Source organism: Pomacea canaliculata, linkage group LG7, assembly GCF_003073045.1.
Source record: "Pomacea canaliculata isolate SZHN2017 linkage group LG7, ASM307304v1, whole genome shotgun sequence".
In the NCBI taxonomy this organism is placed as follows: Eukaryota; Metazoa; Mollusca; class Gastropoda; order Architaenioglossa; family Ampullariidae; genus Pomacea; species Pomacea canaliculata.
In genome coordinates, this window is record NC_037596.1 from 8315658 (window position 1) to 8341378 (window position 25721).

General features: G+C 39.6%; 3 protein-coding genes across 4 annotated transcripts in view; all 3 read right to left on the bottom strand.

Annotated features, from left to right (window-relative positions):
• Window positions 1-25721, bottom strand: part of LOC112568582 — a 53487-nt gene that overhangs the window by 23354 nt on the left and 4412 nt on the right. The window lies entirely within an intron of this gene.
• LOC112568583 lies at window positions 823-16668 on the bottom strand. The gene is made up of 11 exons (XM_025245922.1): window positions 16531-16668; window positions 6887-6983; window positions 5971-6291; window positions 5175-5305; window positions 4355-4553; window positions 3750-4028; window positions 3224-3562; window positions 2621-2887; window positions 2037-2165; window positions 1804-1893; window positions 823-1514 (listed from the first exon to the last, which is right to left on the bottom strand). The coding sequence occupies exons 2-11, from the start codon at window positions 6945-6947 to the stop codon at window positions 1450-1452; spliced, it is 1881 nt and encodes a 626-aa protein (XP_025101707.1). The 5' UTR covers window positions 6948-6983; window positions 16531-16668; the 3' UTR covers window positions 823-1449.
• LOC112568584 lies at window positions 14679-24409 on the bottom strand. 2 transcript variants are annotated; one of them, XR_003100124.1, is made up of 9 exons: window positions 24284-24409; window positions 21057-24017; window positions 19918-20238; window positions 19137-19267; window positions 18663-18840; window positions 17917-18195; window positions 17195-17533; window positions 15870-16803; window positions 14679-15487 (listed from the first exon to the last, which is right to left on the bottom strand). XR_003100124.1 is itself a non-coding variant. In XM_025245923.1 (8 exons), exons 2-8 carry the CDS (start codon window positions 21124-21126, stop codon window positions 16412-16414), a joined length of 1710 nt encoding a protein of 569 aa, XP_025101708.1. In that variant the 5' UTR covers window positions 21127-24017; window positions 24284-24409; the 3' UTR covers window positions 15500-16411. The 2 variants fall into 2 exon arrangements, 1 of the variants encoding a protein (XP_025101708.1); XM_025245923.1 differs by lacking the exon at window positions 14679-15487 and having other exon boundaries at window positions 15500-16803.

Below are 25721 nucleotides of genomic sequence, written 5' to 3' on the forward strand. Positions count from 1 at the left end.
CATTTGACCCCAACATGCACGACCACAAATGACTCAGTAATTGAATTTGTGAACCCTACATGTAGAACTCGTCTTTTACACTTCCGTTATCTGGAGATCATCTTGTTGAAGCCGGATGTAAGCACTTGTCTACACAAACGACACGTTGATTCCTATAAGTTAATTCTGGCAACAGGGTCATGAAATGTGAAATATAGGGAAACAATTTTTCTTTATTGTTTCTATGTCCTTGCGTAATTTTACGTATTTCGTGCATGTTGCCTTCATTGTTATTCCCTTAACTGATGCTGGGAGGCTCGGAACAAGCCGTCCACCCGTGGATGCGACCCGCCAGTACTAGTACTCAGAGTACTCAGGGGGAGTTGATGAGACAAAGCAGCGGCAAATGCGAACCACCGGGGCTGATTTGAGCATCTTGAGTGAGTCCCCCATCTGTCAGCCTGAAGATACTGTGTGTTTACCAACCATATTTTTGCTTATCATCATTTCGCCTTCCATGAACCTCTGAAGGATCGAGCTTCGGATCATTTATTGTGTAGACATAAAATCGATAGATGATTGTTTTGTTAATGAAATAATGAAGAAATTCTGCTTGAGAGGGAGAGTGAAATAAAAACATTTTATACAGAGAAGCTCCGTGTCGAGTCACTTTGTCTTGCTGAGTGACAGAAGGTGGGAATGTGGCGAGCCTGGTTAGCGAACCTGTGACTATTTGTCTGATCACTCTTTTCTCTATCTGATCGGATCGGTTGTTACAAATCCAAGATATAGTTGATTATAATGTATAACGAATGTTTTACATCCTTAAAGAAAAAACTTCTATGCAAGTAAGAACTATTTTATTTTCTTCTAAGGCAAAGAAAACGAGAATAAACTCTGAGTCTTGTTAATGGGTCTTGAAGATGCCGTATAAATTTTGTTTTCGTTGCTTCAGAAGTATTACTAAAAAAAATTAGACCTAACTACCTCACTTTACCATAAATACCATAAACTCTGTATTGACTTGGTACAAATATTAAAACAATAATTACAAACAAATTAAGGCAATAAACGAGATAAACTATTAATAACGCATATTACGATAAAAAGACTCTACTATTATCACGAATTATTGCCTCTAACATAAAAATGAATGACAAACATGGATCTCGAGAAATTAAATAAAAACAATTTCCTTGCTTGTCCAAATCTTCATTAGGGTTCGAAACCGAGTGAATGTCAGAACCGTTGGAATCATGGCTGACCAGAGGATGGCAATACAAGCTAATACAAGCCCCAAAAATACTGAAACTCGAAAGTCCAAACACAGATATGGAAACGATTTTGTCGTTGTTGAATGCACAGGTAAAACGATCGTTCTTTGAACTGTTTTACATCACTTTTCTCACTTTTATCACTGTTTTTTATGTTTTTCGCTGTTGTTTTGCTTTGACCGGCTTGGCTGTTGTGTTATGATGAGACGTTTTCATAGACTTCACATGGAGGGGAAGGTGTGACAGCAATTTGTTCCTGAGCTGAAAATAGATGAAAGGTAAGCAGCATGAAAGTCATGTGACAGTCAGAAGATAATAGAGATCGTGTTTTAATTACTTAAGAAATTTATGAAAGTATTTCATTTCATGAAAAAGAGAAAACCACAATTTTTAATATGAAATATTTACATATTGCTTTGTTTGAAATGTAAACAAGGTACCACGATTTTTTTTCAACGCCAGAGGCTTAATGTATGAATAGGAACATTGGCAATAAACTTATATATGATTGTGTATATGCTGACAATACACGGAAAAGAAGAAAACTTACATTCTGGAGTAGAGGGGTCATGCCCCGCTCTCGCCATTTCGTATGTGTGGCTCAGACGTGGGTTTGGACTGGGTTTCTCGTATATTCGGTCTAAAGTGAACAAACGAATAATCATAGGTATAAATGGATAGTAAGTGCCTATGGTCATCTAAGATGATAAAATAAAATTTGTGTTAAATGTTGTCAGCGCATGATGAAAATAGGTTGTTAGATAAGACAAACCTCTACAGTACCTCGCTGTAATCGTCGTCGTGTCCAGATAACAACCACCACCACACCCACCACCAGCAGCTCAAGGGTCAAAGTCACACCTACTCCAATGCCCACACCCTTACTCATGGGATCATCTTGGCCTTCACATCCTGTCAACACAAAGAGCAGGATTACAGAACCATCCCTACTCCAGTTCTTGGCCGTTCACTACAAAACTTTAAATAATTAAAGAACAAATGTTACTGAAGTCTTAGTCCATCAACTACAATACCTTTACGAACAGAGGACCTCCATTACCTTCATGTTTACAGAACGAACTTTGCCTAATGTTTACTGAATTCATTGCAACACTTAACTCAGTGGATTTTTCAACGAAATCCTTCAAATTGATAAAAGAGTTTTGCAAGCATTTTTATTTCTTTTGCCTGTCCATCAGTCAGCCATACAAGAATACCCGAAGAATCCATCGTAAATTTCTTAGTACATTATTTATGGTTATGGCAATTAAGTGGAGGCATTTAAAACATAAGAAATGTCGTTTTAACTAAAATTCTAAAATTTACTAGGACTAAGTGTCTCACACATTAACCTGACCTGACCTGACCTGACAACGTCAGTGTGACACTAGCGCTGGCAGTAAGTCCGTGATTGACATGATTGGTGACAGTGCACGTCACTTCTCTCCCGTCATCCTTTTCATTGTCGGCTGTGATGACACACCTGGAGCCCTGCTGACCTTCGCACATCCCGCCCCACTCAAACATGTCATAGGTCGAGGGTTTGACCCCAGACGCCTCACAGGTAAGGATCACGTGGCACTTGTCAGGTGTAGAAGTAGTGTGGTACTGGATGCTGACGGTCTCTGGACCATCTGAACACATTCGCGTGTAGGTTAGAATTTTTTTAGGTTTTCCTGATAACTTAAACTTCTAACACTAGAGAGAAAATGAATTCCCATCTACTTTAGCTTGACGAGTATAAGCTCCAGATATAAATAAAAATGAGTAGTCCACGACCAATACATTCTCAAAATGTAAATGAATTGCTTCTTGTTGTTGTTGTTGTTGTTGTTGTTGTTGTTATTATTATTACTGCTTACACAGATGTGATTTTAATCAATATTATGCAGCAGAGATATTTCAATTATTTAATAACAATAAACTGTATCAGTTTCTTAGGAACACGTTCTTCCCCCGCGTTGCCTGACCTGAAACGTTGAGGATGATGCTGGTGTTGGCAGTGTGGTTGTTGTTGGCGTCGTTGATGACAGTGCACGTGACCATCATCCCGTCATCCGTTTTACCTTTGAAGACCAGGTTACAAGTGAAACCTTTCTGACCATCACACAGGCCGTCCCACGTGACCATTTCTGACTTCAAGGGCTGGGCATTCTTTACCTCGCATACCAGGGTTACCTCGGAGGTGTCGTCTGGAGGTAAGTAAGCTTGGCCACTGGTCACTGGATAGGCAGCCAGCAATGTCTTGTTGATGGTGTCCTTTCCATAAACAACACGGTAGGGCCTGATGGTGACGTGATCTGGTCCATCTGAAAATGTCACAGGCAGAGATCCCAATCATTTTTTCTACAAACCTTTCATTTAAACTTAATTGAAAGGTAAGGGTGTGGATGGGTGGGTGTGAAGTTTGTTTCCTTTCCCTGTTTGTTATCTTCATCATTTTGTTTTGTCGCTTCATACAATCCATATCATAAATGATAAATGTCTTGCACTCACATGCCACTAGCATCCTGAGCTCCGTACGTCTATTGTAAAACCATTCCACTTCGCACACGAGGTTTTTCCCATCATGGGTGCGGTTCACGACCTCGGGTGGAAGCGGCAGCCATCCGACTCCGTAGTCACCGGAAACTACACTCTGTTCTCTCAGGACCCACCGTAGTCTGGCCTCGGGATGCCGTAGTAATGTGCTGTTACAGATGCAGCTAGCAGGACCCTCTTCAGGAATGTAGGCTTGGTTACAAGATAATGTTGGTGTGGGCATGTCAAAAATCCCTGCAAAAGCGTGTCAAAGGGATGCAAACAGTGTTGAATAAATTGCCCCATGATAATATGCTAATTGTTGCAGATGTGAAAGTCCATGTGAAGAAGGGATATTACAACAGAATAATAATAATAATAATAATAATAATAATAATAATAATAATAATAATAATAATAATAATAATAATAATAATAATAATAATAATAATGTAAAATCTGAGATATAGAGAAAAGTTATTTTGTTTCGTTTTGGCATATTTGTTTTTTGCTGGAACAAATACAAGCTAAACATATGGCTAGCATGGACTATGACACGCTATGTAGTACTGTGTACTTACGCTTCAAGTCCTCCAATGGAAGTGGAGTATATTTTGCACCAGGACGAACGGCGATGATGTATGCGCAGCGGTGGAAGATAACAGAAGGAGAATATCGCAGGCGTGGGAAAGTGACCTGCAGGTAGCCTACATTATACATTAAAGATGATTCGTTGAATGACACCAGTGACATATTGACTGTAGCATTCGTGCTCAAGTACTGTAAACAAAAGGTGCAAAGATAAAGAGCACGTTCTTTAAAAAATCTCTACACTGCGATGAAATAAGAAATATCTTTCAAAATATGAACATTAGTAGGCTGCTCTGTCTGCACAAGCCTTAGCTTTAGACATATGCTATACCACAGGCTTCTACAGGGATCCATGGAGCTAAAGCTGCTGACCACAGCGCTAACATCTGTCCATTAATGGATATGAATAATGGATATATCTATGGTCTGTGTGGAGACCTGCTAAAGATTGAACTAGAGGTTATTTAAACACCTTAAAATTATGGAACCTATATAATATTTGGGAAATTTCAAGGTATGGATCCATAAATTGTTTGAGGATCTCGATGATATGGATCTTTGGGTTATTTAAAGACTTATGTGGAGTTGTCTATCAATAATTTGATGTGTTCACCTAGAACTGTCAGCTTTGCCTCCGGTGTGTTCCTCTTCGGATGTATATATGCTATTTTATTTCGCCCACTTTTATTGTCTCTGCTTTACCTTTGTTTCAAGAACTATTATCATGCTATCATATGTTCTATAAGCAAACAACAAGAAGACATACGATTAACAGTTTAACAATGAATGTTTGCGATTCTCAACACTCACCCCTCGGCGACAGAAGACCTCAGCTCCATAGTTGCCAAGAGCGGAGAAGATTTTTGTGATGTTAAAACTGACAGTTAGAGACCAGTCCTCGCGGTTGATTACCATTCTACTGTTGTTGACTCCAGAATTGTCTAATTGCAAGAAAATGAAAAGTTGATATTAATAAATAAATAGCTGAAAGGGCAAAGAAAACTTGTTTTTATATTCTGACTTTGCAAACGATTCCCACACACAAATCCAGATTGTTGCCCAGAACATTGGTGTTACAGACATGTTATTCGATATGGCCGCTCATTACATACTCTAATATTTCTACACTTGCAGTAAATTTTAGATGTTCACATTTCCGATATTATTACTATTACTACTACTACCACCACTACACAGAAACTATGCCAAGCTTTCACTTTGTCAAATAGTCTTCTTGCCTTGTTTTGCAATAAATATAATATTGGAGTTTTATTATAATAATAACAGATGATTTGAGGACATAATCACACATGTTGGGTACACCATCTGTTGTTTCTTTGTAATACAAAAATTTTAGTGAGCTGCTTCCAGAACAAAAATTCAAACTGTTACTCTTAAACTTCTTCTGCTGCTGCTTCCTGTTGATGGCGCTAGTGGTGACATGGCTGCTGCTGGAAGCAGCCTCAACTGACAATTTTGTAGAATTATTACATCATGATTTTTTTCTAGTTTGCTTTTATTCTTATTTCTTACATGTCATAGAAATTGCAGAAAATTGACAGTATTTGAGTAAACTTTTCGGAAATATGTGCTTATGTTTACTTACAATAAACATCCAGTGTACTGTTGACAGACTGCTCACTTCCGTTGGCGAACCGTTCTGTACACACCACAGTACCCGCCCAATCCCGGGTGACATTCAGAAAGACAAGGGAGGAACTCGCAGGGATATTTCGCTCCGAGTAGACGTTCGGACGATATCCTGATGTGCATATCCCCACCCCACACATTCCCACCTGTTTCACCTGTCCATGTAAAGGTGAGATGCTCCAGTAGATCGTGGAGTTTGGGGTTAACTGGTTACATGACACTGATCTCTGGTTTAAAGACAGCTCTTCGACTTCGTTGTTGGTTGAAATACTAATAGCTGTTGATGTAAAAAATAACAAGTATGATTGTCTAAAATTTTCAATAACTTAATATTTTTTTACTTCTCTATTTCTGTAATCAACATTAAACTAGGCTCCTGCTAAATGCCAATATTCCGACACCTTTGCACCTTTAACTCTTGGTAGTTTGTTAGAATTACACATCACACACTGACTATGAGCTATTTAAACATGTATAAGAAAATGGTATTAAAATAACATCATTGTTTCCAAGAGCAGTAAAAGAGGGAGTATTATTTGCCATTAAAAATTCAACCACCACGATTGATGCAAGCTGTCATTTAGCAGACAGAATTCTTTCTCTTCACCTAAATATCTACCGCATACTGTATTGGCATTAGCTATTACTATGGTGAGCTTGTAGCAGTATCTATGAAAATTATCATTCAGAGTAGCCATGATCAAGCACAAAGTAAGAATTTCTTCATAAAGAAATAAGCAATGTAGTGGTGATGTACTAAACCCAGTAGTGACAGGACAGGGATAAAAGAAAGAAGTAATCACAAGATAGTTTGAGTAGACTGCTGTAGAAATAGAGTCAAGTAAAGGGTTGTCATGAAATAAGTCACATACCGAATATCTTGTGACATGTAATGAGAAAGATCCCGACAGCTGTTACAAGTCCACGCGCCATTTTGCCAGGACTTCCTCCAGGCTCCTTGCTCTGTTTCTGAGGAAAACTCTCGAGTGAGAAACAATAACAACAACAACAACAACAAGAAGGATGTGAGCTGACGGAAGTGAAACTAGTGAAGTGGCCATCACATCTTTGTGATTTAATTAGGGCATGGTTGACAATATTTGTGACGCAGGGACGGTTTACCGCATGCACGCACAACGACAAGTTCATCAGTGAATCAAATTCATAAAATTTGCATGCAGACATATTTTATGAACGCTTGCGACTTAAATATTTTGTTTTTAGAGTCGGATATATGTACTTGTTTACTGCACTTTCAATGCGAGAAACTATTGGTGAGCTGGGATGTAAAATATGAAATATAGAAAAAAAACATTTCTTGTCGGGACATGCACGGTTACAACACTGAATGTATAGAATGAAGAATGAAGAAGTAAATTAGGAAGGAAGCAATATGACAATAATTCTTTGCTGTCACATGGACTGTGACATTCTTTCACCATGGAGCGGTAGAGGCGATCCCACGCACGATCACGTGACGCGGTGAATTTCGTGAACGCAGCATGCAGAGACATTCTGTACACTTCAGTTATATTTCAAATCACCTTGTTCAAGTCGGATGTAAGTACTTGCCTACATGGAACTTAATGCAAGATAGCATATGAACTTGCAACAATGGCTACAACTCGTGATTTCCCTCATTACATATCGCAGTATACAGTGTGTATATATATATATGTGTGTGTGTGTTAGAGAGTGCGTGTGTCTGTTTGTTGGGTGCGTGAAGGTATGTTATGACCCGAAGATTAGGCTGGTGTAGCAACTTTATCTTTTTGTCTGCTGGTGCAAAATTATGGAGCCTAGAGTTCACATTTTCAAGTAAGAATGAAAAAGTCAAAAGTAGAAGATGCTTTAGTTCTTCAACACTCAAGCTGCGTTTGACATGCGGACTTTCCTCGGAGCATAAAATAGTTGATTAATGCCATAACAACATTAACACAAGTTTAAAATAGAAAATTTATTTACACACTGCTACAATTTTTTTAAAGGTGAAGTAATGTTAATTTTTTTTCATGTAGAATCATGCCTATGCTATACACGAACACACAGACATTCACGTAGTACAAACAGCTGATATATCTGTCAGCGATCCCATTATTTTGCAGTGAACTTTGACTAACTGCCAGAGTATATAAGCTTCCGGAGCATATTATATCCGAAAGATTGAACAAACCAATTCATCTTTCCATAATAAGCTACTAAATGCTAGTTACATTAGATGTGCTTATTATTGCTTACAGGCAGATTGAAAATGGGAAAACCTTTCATAATGTAGTTATAATTTTTAAAGATATTGTATTCATTGACTGCAGTTTTCTGTTATTGCTGCTGTTTAAAATATTGTATTGAAGTTCCAAGTTTATTCTTTCTCAATAATTTCGGCTGCACTAGTTGCACGACAACATGACTATATGCATGACGAAAATATAAAATTATATGAGGATGAGTTCAGTTACAATATTTTCACAACTGAAGGCTATACACAAAAATAAACATTATCTCTTTATATACAAATCACTGCAAAATCAGCAGCAAAAAAAATCCTCCCCCCACCCCACTAAAAAAAACAACAACAAACAAACACACACAGAGGGAATCAAGATAGTGAAAAATGCTATTTTGGATATAAAGTATGTAATTAATTAGTTATTGATTATCCACATTTAACCATGTTGTGTAGACAATTATTAATGTGTTTTCTTTCCGTTCTCTCGCCTTCCATTAATGTAGCATTGTTTATGACATAAAGCAAGTCGTTATATCACTGTTCTTTGTGTTCTGTGTTGTTGTTTTGCTTTGACCGGCTTCTCTGTCATGGCGAATGTCAAGTTTTCATAAATTTCACCCAGGGAAGAAGTTGCTGTACAGTTCGGAGCTGACAATAGAAAAAATAAGCAGAATGAAGTTGATTTAGCAATAAAATGATAATGGAGATAATGTTGTGACAGCTTAAAAGAATGAAAATGGTGGATGATATTTACTTCATGAAAAATTCTAATGACACCATTTGAACTACGAAATATTTGCGTGATATTTTGCTTTGAAGAACAAAAAAGGATGCCACGATTTTTTAAAATTCCAAGAGACTAATTTATAGAATGGCCATGTGTTCATTAGGACATATCTGTATTTATATCTAGGCTGTCACATTTATTAGGATGAGACGTATGTACGATGTATTTCTGGAACTAGTGTTTCTACAATTTTATTTATTGTGCTAAGTACAAGTCATCTAGAGACAAAAATTTTGAACTCTTCTCGATCTTTAAAGAAAAGCAAAATGATTATGCTCAATAATAGCAGTGAATGTGAACAGCTGTTATTAGTTTTTTACTTGTTACATACACTGTAAATATAGGTGGAAAACTTACATTTGTCAGTACAAGTATCAGGACCTGCTCTCATCGTGTCGTATGCGTTATTCATATTCAGACCTGGGTCCTGAATGGGTTTGTCGTACATTTGGTCTTAAATGAACAGACGAAGTATAAATTCGTAGTAAAGGGATTGAACTCTTGTGATTTGTATTCTTTTAACATCATAAAATAATTCATTCATTCACAATAACTAACTACTCAGACTAACTACCCACGTCCATACATCGTTATTACATGTATCATTAAATACTAGTGTGAATTTCTACAGACAGTGACATATAAACTACATGCTAGGATGTTTGTTATTTTTACACTACGAACACACAAGAAAAATAAAGTAAGAAAAAGTACGTAAACTTTTATCACGCTAAACTGACTCAATGCTTTGTTGTCTTTTAATTAAGAAGCTTGTATTAATATGTCTATTATTATCATCATCATCATCATCATATCATCATTTATGTCATATGTGAAGTGCCTTCCCCGGTGTCTGGGGTGTCCATGTAGAGGTCGCACCTTTGACTTTCCGGCAGCAGTGTCCCCTGGGACAGACAGGAGCACTGGTCCTCACATGGCACTCAACTCTCACAGCTGGCTCCAGGTCCTTACCTAGCTACACCCCGGCAACCGCTTCTGCTGCGGGCCAAACGCTGTGAGGGGCTGACGTGTTCTTATGCACGTCAATAAAATACTTGGAGAGGAGATGGGCGCCACCAAGTTCGCCAAAGCCCACTGAAAGGACTTATGGTAGCAAAACAGACAAGAAGCAACATGCCGGATCGGTCGAGGCCCGGATCACCAACGACCGCGCACCCCTCTGGTGGTCTCCAGGGAGGGGGCGACAAGTGTGCTACTGGAACCAAGTCTACACCCAAGTCTACAATCAAGCTGACTACACAAGGAACTACTATCGGAACATGGAATGTTCGCACACTCTATCAGTGCGGCAAAGTGAAAGAACTCACACACGAGTTACAGCGTTACCGCTGGGACATCGTGGACTTGCGGAAGTCCGATGGACTGGTTTCGGGAGTCAACTACAGATGAAGGCCACAAGCTCTGGTTCAGCGGAGACGAAATCAAGCATGAACGTGGTGTCGCTTTCATTGTCAGGAAGGAGTGGCTGGAACTGTCATCAGCTCACCCCAGTCTCTAGCAGACTTATCTCCATCCGAATCTCTGCTCGACCGCACAACATCACCATTATACAAGTGTACACGCCCCAACATCAGAACACGAAGATGAAGAGGTTGAGGAATTCTACGAGGAGCCTGGACAACATCATCAAGAAACTCGAAGAAAGACATCTTTGCTTGTCCTTGCGACTGGAATGCTACGATCGGCCCTGACGCTTACCACAATGGGCAGGAACAGTCGGCAAGTTTGGCCTAGGCAACACCACGCAAGAGGCCTACGGCTACTAGAATTCGCTCAGAGTCACCGTCTCACCATTGCCAATACCCTCCACCCGCACAAGAAGTCAAGAACTGTAACGTGCATTCGCCGGGAGGTCTGGTCCATAACCAGATTGACTTCATCTTGCTGCCTCAGCGTTTCAAATCAAGCATCAACAAAGCACAAACGAGTCCTTTCCTGGCGCTGACATAGGCAGCGACCACAACCTCGTCCTCACTAGCCTCAAGTTGAAACTGAAGTTGAGACGTGACAACAATAAGAGCCCTCGCATCCGTTTCAACCTTGAGAAGCTCAAAGATCCGACACAGAGAGGATCTTCCAGGCCCAGGTGGGGGGCAAATTTGCAGCCCTGACTACTTTAGACTGCGACATAACACCCTTGCTGGAAGTATCAAAGAAGTGCTACTCTCTACTGCAGACAAGTGCTGGGAAGCAGAGGAAGCGCAAACAACCTGGGTAACAGACGACATCCTTGATCTTTGCGACGAAAGGAGAGCCTTGAAGAAAGAGAGAGGTCGAGACCCGACGACAGCAGACAAGTACAGACTTGTCAACCAGCAGATCAAACAAGGATGAAGGAGCAAAGAAGATTGGATCGAAGACCAGTGTTGCAGCGTGGAAATAGGGCATGCAAGCGGAGACAGCAAGAAGGCATATGAAACATTAAGGCCCTCACCAAGACTCAGCAGCGACCAGCCACAGTCATCGAAGACAGCACCGGACAGCTCCTTACGGAGAAAGCTGCTGTACTGAGCCGTTACTGAATACTGCCAAGACTTGTACAACTACAAGATCGAGCCAGACACCAGCATTTCTCCAGCATCACCAGACTGGACAAGAGAGCTGAAGACCTGCCATTTCCTCACTGATGGGTGGAGAAGCTATGCACAGTCTGAAGGGAGGAAAGTCGCCTGGTGTGGACAACGTACCTGTTGAGCTGCTGAAGCATGGAGAGACGCCAACAACCAAGGCCCTCACCACACTGTGTCAAAAGATATGGGAAGAGAAGAAATGGCCAGAAGAAATGGGCTCAGTCTATCATCATCCCACCCCTAAGAAAGGGAACCTGAAAAGCAGCCAGAACTACAGAACCATCAGTCTGATAAGCCACCCAAGCAAAGTAATGCTCAGAATCATCCTCAACCGCTTAAAAACCTATTGCAAGAGGAACTGCTGGCAGGAAGAACAGGCTGGCTTCAGGCTGGAAGAAGTCTAGAACAGATCTTTAACTGCCGTGTTATGATAGAAAAACACCTGGAGCATTCATCGTGAACTATACCATAACTTCATCGATTTCAAAAAGCTTTTGATCGTGTCTGGCACGATGGACTCTGGCAGGTCATGAATCATTCAACATAGAGGAGGGACTGATCCAGATGGTAGCAGCACTCTACAAGAACGCCTCCAGCGCGGTGCTACTCAACAACCAGCTAGGCGAGTTCTTCGCGATGCACGGATCGGGGTCCGTCAAGGGTGCCTACTCTCTCCCATCCTTTTAACATCTTCCTGAAATCATGCAAGAAACCCTCCACAAACCACCTTACCTCAATCTCCATTGGTGGCAGACCCCTGTGCAACCTACGCTTGCAGATGACATTGACCTCATGGCAGGCAGTAACAAACGAACTTCAGATTTGACGGACAACTCTCCAGGCGACGGGGCCTATGGCATGAAAATAAGCTCAGTAAAAAAAGCAAATAATGATTACTTCCACCACCGGACAACAGCAGCAACATCGTCCATGAACGGCCAGAAACTAACTGGAGGAGGTCAACAGCTTCAAGTACTTGGGTGCCACCCTGACTAAGAGATGGTTGCTGTACAGCAAGAATCCGTATCAGGATTGGTATGCAACATCCCGCAATGTCCAGGCTGAGAGGATCTAGAGCAACAACTCAATCAGCTTCAGTACCAAGCACACGGCTGTACAAGTCCCTCGTAGTGTCAATCCTTCTCTACGGCTTGGCGGAGACTTGGACGCTGCTTGCCGCAACGGAGAAAGAACTCCAGCCTTTGAGAACAAGTGCTGAGAAAGCTGCTCCGCATCTCTCGTACCCCAACACAGACCAACGCATACGTTACGGAGCACCGTAACCTCTCTCGTGGGCACATGAGCCCCTTCTGGCAACAGTGAAGCGCGCGCAAGCTCGCCTGTTCGGTCACGTCACCCGCCACAACACCCTGTTCAAGACGATCCTACAAGGAACCCTCGAAGGGAGCCGTCGTCGTGGTCGTCCGAGGAAAAGCTTGGTCACCAACATCAAAGAATGGATCCGAACGTGAGATGCCAGACCTGCATTCTCATCTGCTCAAGACAGACGACCGGGTGGAAAATTCTGTCTGTTGCTGCTGCCAGACGGTCCCCCCTACGCCCGGACCGGGCATAGGATTGACCTGACCTGACCATCATCATCATCATCATCATCATCATTATTATTATTATTATTATTATTAAAACAGCGAAAACTATTGTTCCTTTGCCTAACGAGCTCAATCAAACTAGATGCCGGTCAAGGGACGACTGACTGATATAAAGCTGCTTTATTAATCATCATCATAATCATCATTATCTAACCTTGTTGGACTATATGATAGCTACATATTTTGACAACTGCTACATTACCTCTCTGAAATCGTCGACGTCTCCAGATAAGAACCACCATCACACCCACCACCAGTATTTCTATGGACAGGGTAATATCTATACCAGTGCCCACACCCTTACTCGTGGAGGTACCTTGGTCTTCACACCCTGTCAGCACAAACACGATTAAAATACAGTTACTTCAGTCTTAAGCCGTTCACTACAATACGATTACAGAACAAACGCTACATAAGTTAGTCTATCTGCTTGTAGGACCGTTTACTAAGAACCAGCCTTACTGGTTAGTATGTTTGCTATATACGTTCCTTCAAGATAAAGAACTGACATGTAGTTCGTTTACTACACACTTCTCGGATTAATTTGCTTAATGTACACAAGTCTGATGTGTTTAATCCTCCAGCTTGATAACACGATATTTTTACATAAGACCTACAGACATATTACATAGCTGTTCTGCAAACGATTTAACAACAATATTTTTTTTTAATCATACCTTTTTACACATTAGTCCTGATAAACATCCTTTTGTTTACTTTACCACGACGAGGTCTAACACATGCCCCGTATGCAGGGAGCCCCGATAGCGTTGCTATAGGTACGATATCTCTAGCGTCACCATAGCGCAGGCTATCGTAGCTCTAAGGCTAATGGAGCCTCACCCCTCCGTTAGCTCGCTATCGTACCGAAAGCACAAGTTGGCGGACTGGATGTTCGGGGAAAGTATTCTACGCTGTTGCGCCGCGAACGTATTTTTCGGGACAGGAATCCTCCCCTGGACCGGTACAGCGACCAAGAACTTAACCAGAAATGTAGATTTAGAAGACAAGATATTGTAGAACTGACAAATGAAATTGCAGGAGCAATCGAATTGTCAAATCGACGTGGGTCGCTTTCTCCAGTGCTACAGGTACAGAATAAATCAGTTACTACGCTGCTGATAAAACTTGTTCAGCTTGTTGTCTATTTGTCTTTAGCAGTGATTAGCTGCTTTTTAAATAATATTTTAAATTTGAAAAAGATAAAATTAACATCCTACCTTAGGTATTGTGCAGACTAACATGACTGTAATGTGACAGTCAAATCTTCTAGTTCTGGACAAAGGATTTGCCTTGTGTGAGAGAGTGTATGTGTGTTGAGGCTTTGTACTGTAACCCACAAATTTTTATTTTGCATTGCTGAATACCTGTTGCAGAGGTGTGTGTGTGTGTTGAGACTATGTACTGTACACCACATTTTTTTTATTTCGCATTGCATCTCACTTCAGAATATGTGTTACAGGTGTGTGAGTTTGTGTGTGTGTTGAGGTCTTGTACTGTAACCCACATTTTTTAACTGTATGCAGATCTACTCTAATATACAAAAATGCATACCCTGGCAGTACTGCAAGTTTTAACTATCATTTATCTCTTTGTCTAGCTTGCTTATTTTAGCTTTTAGCACCCAGACTTCTAGTTCGAGATTTCAATTTCTGGTTCCATTTGGCTTATTATAGGCCACTTTTTGGTCTTTTAAATGTTCTATCATGGGTTGTTGCTCTGTATCTCCTTTGCTGGCTGTTTTTCTTTTTTTCATTCTAAAGGTTTTCCGGTTGTCCAGGGTGGTGTTGGCGGGTAGAAGATTGCCAACGATTTGGAGGGACTTGAATATTCTGTGGCAGAGCAATATGTAGTAAATGATGGCTGCAAGAGTGGCAATTAGATTTCTGCATATACATCAATATCCTTCTAAAGAAAAAAGATGCTATCCACAAATTGATTTAGTGTAAAGTGGAAGAAAATTATCAATCCTGCAAAAATTGACTGAAAATATCATTTAGATGTATATATATATTTGTGTGTGGATGCACTTATTCACTTTTCATTTTGCTTTTGTTTTAAAATGTGATTGTGACTGTTTGAGTGTAAAATAAATTTCACTATGTAAATGTTAAGATATTGTGTATTACTTGTTGAGATGGCAGCATGTTGCACACAAACTTCAGAACACAGCATTCTGCATACAAACTTCACAATAGAGCCATCATGAAACATGAATTCATTCAGCCTGCTTACCTCTTGTGCATTTGTACCATTCACTGGAATAAAAAAAACATGTTTTAAAAAGTGTACTTCATTTAATCAGCAAGCATATAGCTGATGTATAAACAATAAAAGAAAAGTAAATAATGGTTGCATTTGAGGCAAGATTAAACCAACCCATTTCAACCTGTGGTGCTGTGTCCCAGGTTACTAAGAATGGGAAGCGTGTACTATTAAACAAATATAAGTGTGATTTAAACATCCAAAGCATACAATATGTTTCACTGCTCCAGCTGATTTTCAAAGATAATCACATTTTCTATTATAATATTATAAATTCAAAAGATATATAAATAAACATAAGTAACCTATAAACATGATGATTATTCGGTCATTTACTTTTATATATACTTTTTAGCCAGTTAATGTGTCACTTACCTCCAATACCACTGATCAGAGTAGGTGTTATTGCCAAGGATTGCAGCAACAGACTCTTCATATTCAGAGGGGGGCATTCCCTTGTCTCCACCTGTTTTATTTGCATCGCTTTTTACTTTTTGAAGCGTTGTCGATGTTAGTAGATCCATTTGTCTTTTATTTCTGGTACCGTCTGAACAGCCACCCCGCATGCCGACACCTTGGCCGCAATGGGTTTTTTTTTGTTGTTGTTTCTTTTGTTTGTTTTTGTTTTTGTGGTTTTTTTGTTGTTGTTTTTTTGTATCGTTCTTATGTTGGAGAAGCAGCTGGAAAGAATTTCGTTTTCCATGGATATCTCCTCTAACAAAATTTTTATTTCCATGTCACTGAAATTGGCTTTTCGTATATGTTTCGTTTCCCATTTTTCTGCAACTAAGACATCATCCGGGAAAAAAAGTAAACTTTACTTTCAAAGCAAATACATGCGCAGTAACGCATGAAAATTGGAAATCTCCAGAAGTTATTTATAGAACTGCCTTACCGCGCTGAAAGCTAGTGAAGCTCTATCGGAGTGTGCATACCACGTTAGTGGGAGGACTATCGCTGCGATAGCTTTCAGACCGAAAGGCTCTATCGCAACGATTGTCTAACGGAGTTTCTTGCATACGGCTCCTGACCTCACCTGACAACATCAATGTGACAATGGCGCTGGCAGTACGTCTGTGGTTGACATGATTGGTAACAGTGCACGTCACTTCTTTCCCGTCATCCTCTTTTTCATCGGCTATGATGACACACCTGGAGCCCTGCTGGTCTTCACACATCCCACCCCACGTAAACATGTCATAGGTCGAGGGCTTGACCCCAGGCGCCTCACAGGTAAGGATCACGTGGCACTTGCCAGGTGTAGAAATAGTGTGGTACTGGATGTTTATTAGGACCTTGTCTGGTCCATCTGAAAAAGTTGTCGTGCAGATCATTTGAATCTTTTTAGATTTTTCCTGCTGCCGTAGACTTAAACTCTAGTTATGCAATTTTCATAATTTCTTATTTGAAAAGAGTTTCTATCTACTTTGGCAGAAACGTGCTAGCTTAAAGAAAATAACTAGCATATAAGAAAAACAATCAAGTGTAAAACTTGCTACTCCACGATTAATGCATTCCTCGAACTTTAAAATGAAATAAACATGCAGTTCTCGTTGTTGCATTGTCAGAACTGCTTGTATAAATTTATTATCAGTATTATACAGTTCAGATATTTTAAATGTTTGATAACAAGAAACCAAATCAGTAACAAAAAAAACCGTTACTTTATTAGGATCAAAACGTAAACGCCTTCGCCTGACCTGAAACGTTGATGATGATGCTGGTGTTGGCTTTGCGGTTGTTGTTGACGTTGTTGATGAACGAGCACGTGACCTCCTTCCCGTCATCCTTTTTACCTTTAAAGGTCAGTTTACAATTAAAACCTCGCTGACCGTAGCACAGGCCGCCCCACGTGACCATTTCTGACTTCAAGGGCTGGACATTCCTTGCCTCGCATACCAGGGTTACCTCGGATGTGACATCTGGAGGTAAGTAGACATGGCCTCTGGTCGCCGGATAGGAAGCAAGGAATGTCTCGTCGCTATTGTCTTTTCGAAAAAGAATAATGTAGGGCTTGATGACCACGTCATCCGGTCCATCTGAAAATGTCACAGGCAAAGATCAGAAATATTTCTCTTCAAACGTGTGAACATTTACCTTTTTAAATGATTCATTTTATTGAAAACTACAATAAATACAGCAAATTAATTTTATTTATATTGTAATAAAAACTCTCACTTTTGTGTTTGTGTGTTTATATTAACAGGTTTTTTTTCCTTTTTTGTGTCACTCCATGTTTCTGTTGCTTCTTGCAAACTGTGATCCTTAACAGTGTGACATCATCAATGTCTTTCTTAAATACATCTTGCTGTACTTACACGTGAATATAATATCAATTAAATTAAATAAACAATATGTCATTTCTAACATAACTTTGTAAGGGACTGTCGTGCACAAGTAATAATTTTGTCTTCGTACTCACACGCCACCATTATATTTATCTCTGAACGTTTATCGTAAAGCCATTCCACTTCACACACGAGTTTTTCCCCCTGGTGGCTGCGGTTAATGATGTCGGACGAAAGCGGAAGCCGTTTGACTCCGTAGTCACCGGAAGTTAGAACTTGTTCTCCTAGACGCCAGGTCAGTCTGCCCTCCGGGCTCCCTAGACTCTCAGTGTCACAGCTGCATTGGAAGGGACCGTCCTCGGGAATGTAGGTAAGGTCACAAACTATTTGTGGCGTGGATGACTCTTTCACCCCTAAGAAAGAGCACTTAAGCGAATTGATTTGTTTCAAATACAAAACCATGTTAATCTTGACATAATAATAACAGATTAGCTTCAAACCTGTAAATCATTAACGGAAATAAACTTGCAAAGCGTTGCACTGCCCAAGATTATGAGCGAACTTTTTTTCGTGGACTTGCATGCTGTCCATGCCAGCAGTCCCCCAGCTATCAACATAAGTATTCCACAAACAGATCCACTGGTCTTTTAATACGTGGTAGAAGTAGTAAAAGGGAAAATATTTTAGTAGAAGTAACGACGAGAATGAGAATGAATTAAAAAAATTAATTTTTTTCCTTTGAAACTTTGAGATCGAGACAGGAAATATTTTTTTATTATGACAACATATTCTGATGTAAGAAATCTGTGAATAAGACACGCGGCTAGTATAGACTTACATCTGAATACGAAAAAGTTACTTTGGCACAATATGTAATTACCTCCCCTTTCGTTAAGTCTTTCAAGTCTGGCACCAGGGTATACTACCACTGTGGATAAACATGTGAGGTTAACATGACTGTCAAACTGTGACTTGAAGGAAGTGAGCTGGAAGTAGCCCACGTTGTACACCAACGATGATTCATTGTATGGCACCAGTGACATGTTGACTGTAGAATTCTGTAAATAAAAAGTATAAGCGGAATAAAAGACAAATTAAAAATTTCAAGATATTAAAAATCTTGCTGGTCCTTATTGTAGTCAAATGTATTATTAAAACCAGTTTTGCTGGTTATAGACTTTTCTGCCCCTGGAATCCAGTGTATTGCTATCTGTATCTAGACATGCCATCCGCTGTTACAGTGACAGCTTTAACATTATTAATGATCATGTTATTAGATGTGGTAAGACAGAACAGCAATAAATAGAAAATATAATTAGATTAACGATGTATTTTCCAGATTGCCAACACTCACCAAGGAGGTACAGTTGAGCTTGGCTCCATAGTTACCAAGAGCGGAGAAGATTTTTGCGACCTTAAAACTGGTAATTAGAGTCCAGTCCTCGCGGTTTACCACCATACTGACGTCGGTGATTCCAGAATTGTCTTATTAACAGAGAAAAATGTTAAATAATGTAAGCAAGCGTAAAAGAGCTAAAAAATCGTTCTTTAATGTTTTCAGTTTGATTTATGGGAGCCCATCTTCATGCATTAAAATACAGAATGTGGTCAACGTCGTTGGCTTTGTACAGCTGTGGTGTCGTTACTGGTGGTGGTGGTGGTGGTGAAAACGTTGCAAGACGCAGCCTTAAAGGCTAACCCGAGCGCACAATTTTTGTCCTTTATGATCCGATTAAATTATCTTAAAATAATGAGAATACCGAGAAATGCATCTTCTCTCCTAGAACTCATCTCATACAGACGACGCTATTCTTAGAAATACCGCCCTTTTGTCACTTCCTGTTTTCTTGACAAATCCATGTGTGATTAAGAGAAAAACATTAATTTAATATAATATAATATCACTCGTGGCTCATCATTAAATATCACGGGAACGTTTCTGTGGTATTGTACGATCTATTTCCAGTGATTTAACTGAGCGCTCGGGTCAGCCTTTAACTGTGAGTAAAGGAAGACCTATTAAACTGGAGTTCTTAGTTAACTTAGTTAAGTTCTAAAATGTTATTGAAAAGGCAATGTTTGAGTAAGTTATACAAAATATTCTTAAGGTCAACAGTCCTTTTATTCGTACTTACAGTAAACGTCCAGTGTACTGTTCACAGAGTGTTCACTTCTGCTGGTGAAACGTTCTGTACACACCACTGTACCCGCCCACTCCCGGGTGACATTCACAGAGACAAGCCTAGAACTCGAATAGTTAGGTCGTTGCACATCTATTTTCTGACCATGTGATGATATGCATCTCTCTCCATCGCACATTCCCACCGGTTTCTCTTGTCCATGTAAAGGTATGATGGACCACACGATTACGGAGTATTTAGATAACTGGTTACATGACACCATCACCTGGTTCCCAGACAGCTCCTCAACTTCATTGTTGGGCGATATGCTAATAGCTGTTGACGTATCAAATAAAAAGACCCAAATGTTGCCTCACATGTTGAATATCTTGTATATAAAATATATTAAAATAAATTCTTTCTAACTGTACTAGCAGCGAGTTTGCCGACACTTTTGCTAATGTGATCTCTGGTAGTCAACTCGAATTCTGTTTGTTACACTGACCACGCAGATATCAAAAGCTGTTACAAAACTTTGATAAGAGTTCATTATATATCTGCATTATTTTCAATCGCAATAATAATAGCCAGTCATGTTTGTGGACCATAATGTTGCAATTCAAATACTAGCTGAGTGTTTTAAATTTTATCATCATCCAGGACATATTTGTCACCTGCCTCGTCTATAAAAGTGCTCAACCCACCAAAGAACGGTAACAGTCAAGGGACAAATAAACGAAGGTAATAAAAGGTTAAATGGCATGAATATTGAAAAGGTTACAGTTTAATAATATTGAAAAACCTCATGATCAAATAAAACGTGTGAAAATTAATCTTGAAGTGTAAAAACAGTATGTGTGCTATCTCAAGCTACTGAAAGAATAAATCGTATGAACACCAACTGTCACAATGTTGCGCTTGTTGTGATTTCAGTGGAAGATGTATGTTAGAGTAGCAGTGTTCAATTAAAATTAGTTCTTAAATAAGAAGTCAGAAAGTAATTTTTCAAAATCAAAACATGTAGTGTTAGTGATAGGATACTAATGTGGATGTTGTAGTAGTAATAAAGTAAACTAATGTAAGAATATTAGTCGATTGATATTTATACTGTTGTAGTAATAGAGTGTGCTACTGAAATCCAAAGGTATACATACCCAACATCCTGTGACACATGATGAGACAGATCAGGAGAGGTGTCACCGCTGTAGCAAGTGGATGCGCCATCTTGCAAGTAAGCAAAGGCTCGTTTAGCTCTCGAGTAAACACTCTCTTGTATCACTCAGGCCTTTTTTTGGTTGTTGTTGTTGCTGCTGCTGTCCAAGGCTCATTCGCCGGAAGACATCTCATGGTAAGCCGGTTGTGAGCTCACGGAAGGAAGACTGGCACAAAACATGAAACTGATAGTGTGTCTGGCAGTCTTTGTAGTTGTGATACGTGGATGGCGTGGACAATGTTTCTGAGAGATAGTGACATTGGACCCCACACATGCACGACCACAAGCGACTCAGTACTTGAATTTGTGGACCCACCCTGCAGAAATCCTATTTACACTTCCCTTATATTTGATATCATCTTGTTTAAGTCGGATGTAAGCACTTGTCTACACGAAATGAAACGCCAATAGCTGTTTTGCAACAGGGGCGTGAAACATGAGAAATAGAGAAACACTTTTTTGGGTTTTGATGTCATTAAGTAATGTTACGTAATTCGCCCATGTTGCCTTTATCATCATCATCATCATCATTTGTTTCATACATACACTATGTCACGGACCGTCCGCAGACACGCGCATTCTCTCCATAAACCAATATAATCAGATTGCTTGAGGGTGGGCGTCCCTCCTTAGAGGCACCAATAATTATTGAATTCAAACACAATTTTAAATGAAAAAGGACAAAGTATCAACAATCAGAAATCCACTCCTTCTTTCGCCACACAAGATATATTACCAATATATTTTATCATTCATCCAACGCACTATTAGAGTTAAAAATAAAGTTGATTCACATAAATACTGATAAGGTATTCCGCTGTCGCCGCTGCTGTCCTCTCTTGATGACTTACCAATGTTAATATCCACTGAATTATAGTATAAAATGTACGTTCTTGACGAAACCCAAACCTTTTTATATTTTAAAGTCATTTCAACCCTCCCAAGTCCTCTATTGTTATGGGTAACACTAATCTTCTTTCCTATAAGTCGATTTATCATTTTTTTAAAAAGTGTTTTACGATACCGACAGTTTACAAGCAGAACGTCACGGACTTGCACCTGCTGTTGCCTCCTGGGTGTTTAGCAGGATGAGGATAGGTTAACTGAAGGCCGAGAGGAAACCTTCCCTCCACCGGCGGTTTAAACTCAGTCTGTTTGGAACTGTCCTTTCCGGGCGACGGATGGTGGTTGGTGCGCAAGCGTAGAGAGATGCGGTGTAACCTCCCTCCCCTTGCTCACACCAAGTTTTCTGCCCTGGTTCATCGTTTTCTCACTCACACCAGTGTGTGGTTTCTTGGCCCCACCAAGAAACTGTACTGCGGGATGCCCAAGCCACAGAGCTCCCCACGGCGCGGACACGGACTACAGTAAATCACGATCTGTGAAGTATATCCACCTGTAGTATAAACACAGTATTACTTCCCCGGTAACACTTATTCCGCGGTCGCAGCAGTAGCGAGAAAGTGCAGAGAAAAACCACCAATTCCAACTTCTGTTCCGCCGTTTACTCTCCGCCTACCGTTTTTTCCTAACGTTATTTTCCTCTATCTTTTTCGTCACCTTTTTGCCGTCACGTTGTTTTGACATCACAACTTACGTCATTTGCTCAAGGGCAACAACATCCAGCCCACTACCCTAGATCAGATCAACCACGGTTGTCGACCTTCCCGCCTTACTCCCTCTACTAAAAACGTATCCGTTACAATCATCATCGTCGTCATTGTCGTCGTCGTCCCTTTAACTGGGACTGGCGGACTTGAATTTTTTATAATACTGCACAGGGTCTTGTTTACAAAAGACAACTCTTACAGAGGACGATTAGTTCTTCACATTTCATTGGAAATCTACCGGTGGAAAAAAAAAGCCCACGCACATGTGTAATAAATTGCATACATAGCTCTGTGTGTGTGTATTTTTGATACGTAAATAATGGATGGAAACCACAATACTGTTTTAGTGTACTACCTTTGTGCTTTGTTCACCTGCTTGACATTTTCAATTGTAAAGGAAAAGGTCAAAGGTAGAAGATGTTCAAGTCCTACCGTTGTACAGTGCTCACGCCTAGTAGCGTCAGGAAGCTTTTGACAAACGGATTTTCCTTCCAACATAAAATAAGTGATTAATGCCGTAGATTTATTAGCCCAAGTTTAAAGAGACGATTTAGTGACATTTTCCTTGAACGGGAAGCATCGTAAGTCTGTCTATTGTATCAGCTACTTAATACACACTAGCAGACACACGTGTATTACAAGCAGATAAATATTTCTGTCGGTTTTTTTGTAGGTAACTTTAGCTGACTGAGTTCATAAGCTTCCAAAGCATGTTATGCATGATTTTAGTTTTATTTTATGTGCATGTAGAATTTATTACTTATAGTCACACTGAAACTGACAAAAACTTTTCAGAATGCAGCTTTATATTTTGAAAATGTTATATTGAGCTACTTTTTCTTTCTCTTAGTGTTGCTGTTTAAAATTATTTTATTTGAAGTTGATTTCTTTATCACTGGTATGACTACACTATTTATATACCCACTGGTCAACAGGACGAGTACAAACATCGAGTAAGAGTGAGTTGTAAGGCAGAAACACCAATAAAGTCAACTATACGGATATAAATATCTGCGATGGTTTGAACTATGGGAATAGTATGTGTTTGGTGTCATCGTGTTATTGTTTTCCAGTGATTTTAATGTATTGTCTTTACTGTCCTTAATCCCCTCAGAGAGTGCGACCTTTGCACCAGGACGAACGGCGATGTTGTATACGCAATGGTCGAAGATAACAGAAGGAGAATATCGCTGGCGTGGGACAGTGACCTGCAGGTAGCCTACATTAATCATTAAAGATGATTCGTTGAATGCCACCAGTGATGTGTTGACTGTATCATTCTTGCCCAATAACTGTAAACAAAAGGCAGTTATTGTGCACAGATAAAAAGCACGTTCTTAAAAAATCTCTACACTGCGATGAAATAAGAAATTTTTCAAAGAATCTTTCAAAATATGAACATTAGTGGCAGGAGAGGTAGTTTCATTCATAGCTTCTGTGTACTAAATCCGTGATGATGGAGTACCAGCAGTGACAGGACAGGGATAAAAGAAAGAAGTAGTCACAAGATAGTTTGAGTAGACTGCTGTACAGAGTTGTAATGAAATAAGTCACATACCGAATATCTTGTGACATGTAATGAGAAAGATCCCGACAGCTGTTACAAGTCCACTCGCCATTTTGCCAGGACTTCCTCCAGGCTCCTTGCTCTGCTTCTGAGGAAAACTCTCGAGTGAGAAACAATAACAACAAGGATGTGAGCTGACGGAAGTGAAACTAGTGAAGTGGCCATCACATCTTTGTGATTTAATTAGGGCATCCTTGACAATATTTGTGACACAGGGACGGTTTACCGCATGCACGCACAACCACAAGTTGATCAGTGAATCAAATTCGTAAAAATGGCATGCAGACATATTTTATGAACTCTTGCGACTTAAATATTTTGTTTTTAGAGTCGGATATATGTACTTGTTTACTGCTCTTTCAATGCGAGAAGCTATTGGTGAGCTGGGATGTAAAATATGAAATATAGAAAAGACAAAATTCTTGTCGTGACATGCACGGTTAAAACACCGAATGTATAGAATGAAGAATGAAGAAGTAAATTAGGAAGGAAGCACTATGACAATAATTCTGTACTGTCACAGGGACCGTAGTCATGTCGCCCTGCCTACAGTGTGCGTGTGTGTTAATGTGTGTCTTTGTTTGTGTGTGTGTTAGAGAGTGCGTGTGTCTGTTTGTTGGGTGCGTGAAGGTATGTGATGACCCGAAGATCGGGCTGGTGTAGCAACTTTATCTTTTTGTCTGCTGGTGCAAAATTATGGAGCCTAGAGTTCACATGTTCAAGTATGAAAGAAAAAGTCAAAAGTAGAAAGCCAGAGTTTGACATACAGACTTTCCTCTGAGAATAAAATAGTTGATTAATGCCATAACAACATTAACACAAGTTTAAAATAGAAAATTTATTTACACACTGCTACAATTTTTTGAAGGTGAAGCAATGTTTTTTTGTTTTTTTTTTTTCATGTAGAATCATGCCTATGCTATACACGAACACACAGACATTCAAGTAGTACAAATAGCTGATATATCTGTCAGCGATCCCATTATTTTGCAGTGAACTTTGACTAACTGCCAGAGTATATAAGCTTTTAGAGCATATTATACCCGAAAGATTGATCAAACCAATTCATCTTTCCATAATAAGCTACTAAATGCTAGTTACATTAGATGTGCTTATTATTGCTTACAGGCAGATTGAAAATGGGAAAACCTTTCATAATTAAGTTATAATCTTTAAAGATATTGTATTCATTTACTGCAGTTTTCTGTTATTGCTGCTGTTTAAAATATTGTATTGAAGTTCCAAGTTTATTCTTTCTCAATAATTTCGGCTGCACTAGTTGCACGACAACATGACTATATGCATGACGAAAATATAAAATTATATGAGGATGAGTTCAGTTACAATATTTTTACAACTGAAGGCTATACACAAAAATAAACATTTTCTCTTTATATACAAATCACTGCAAAATCACCAGCCAAAAAAT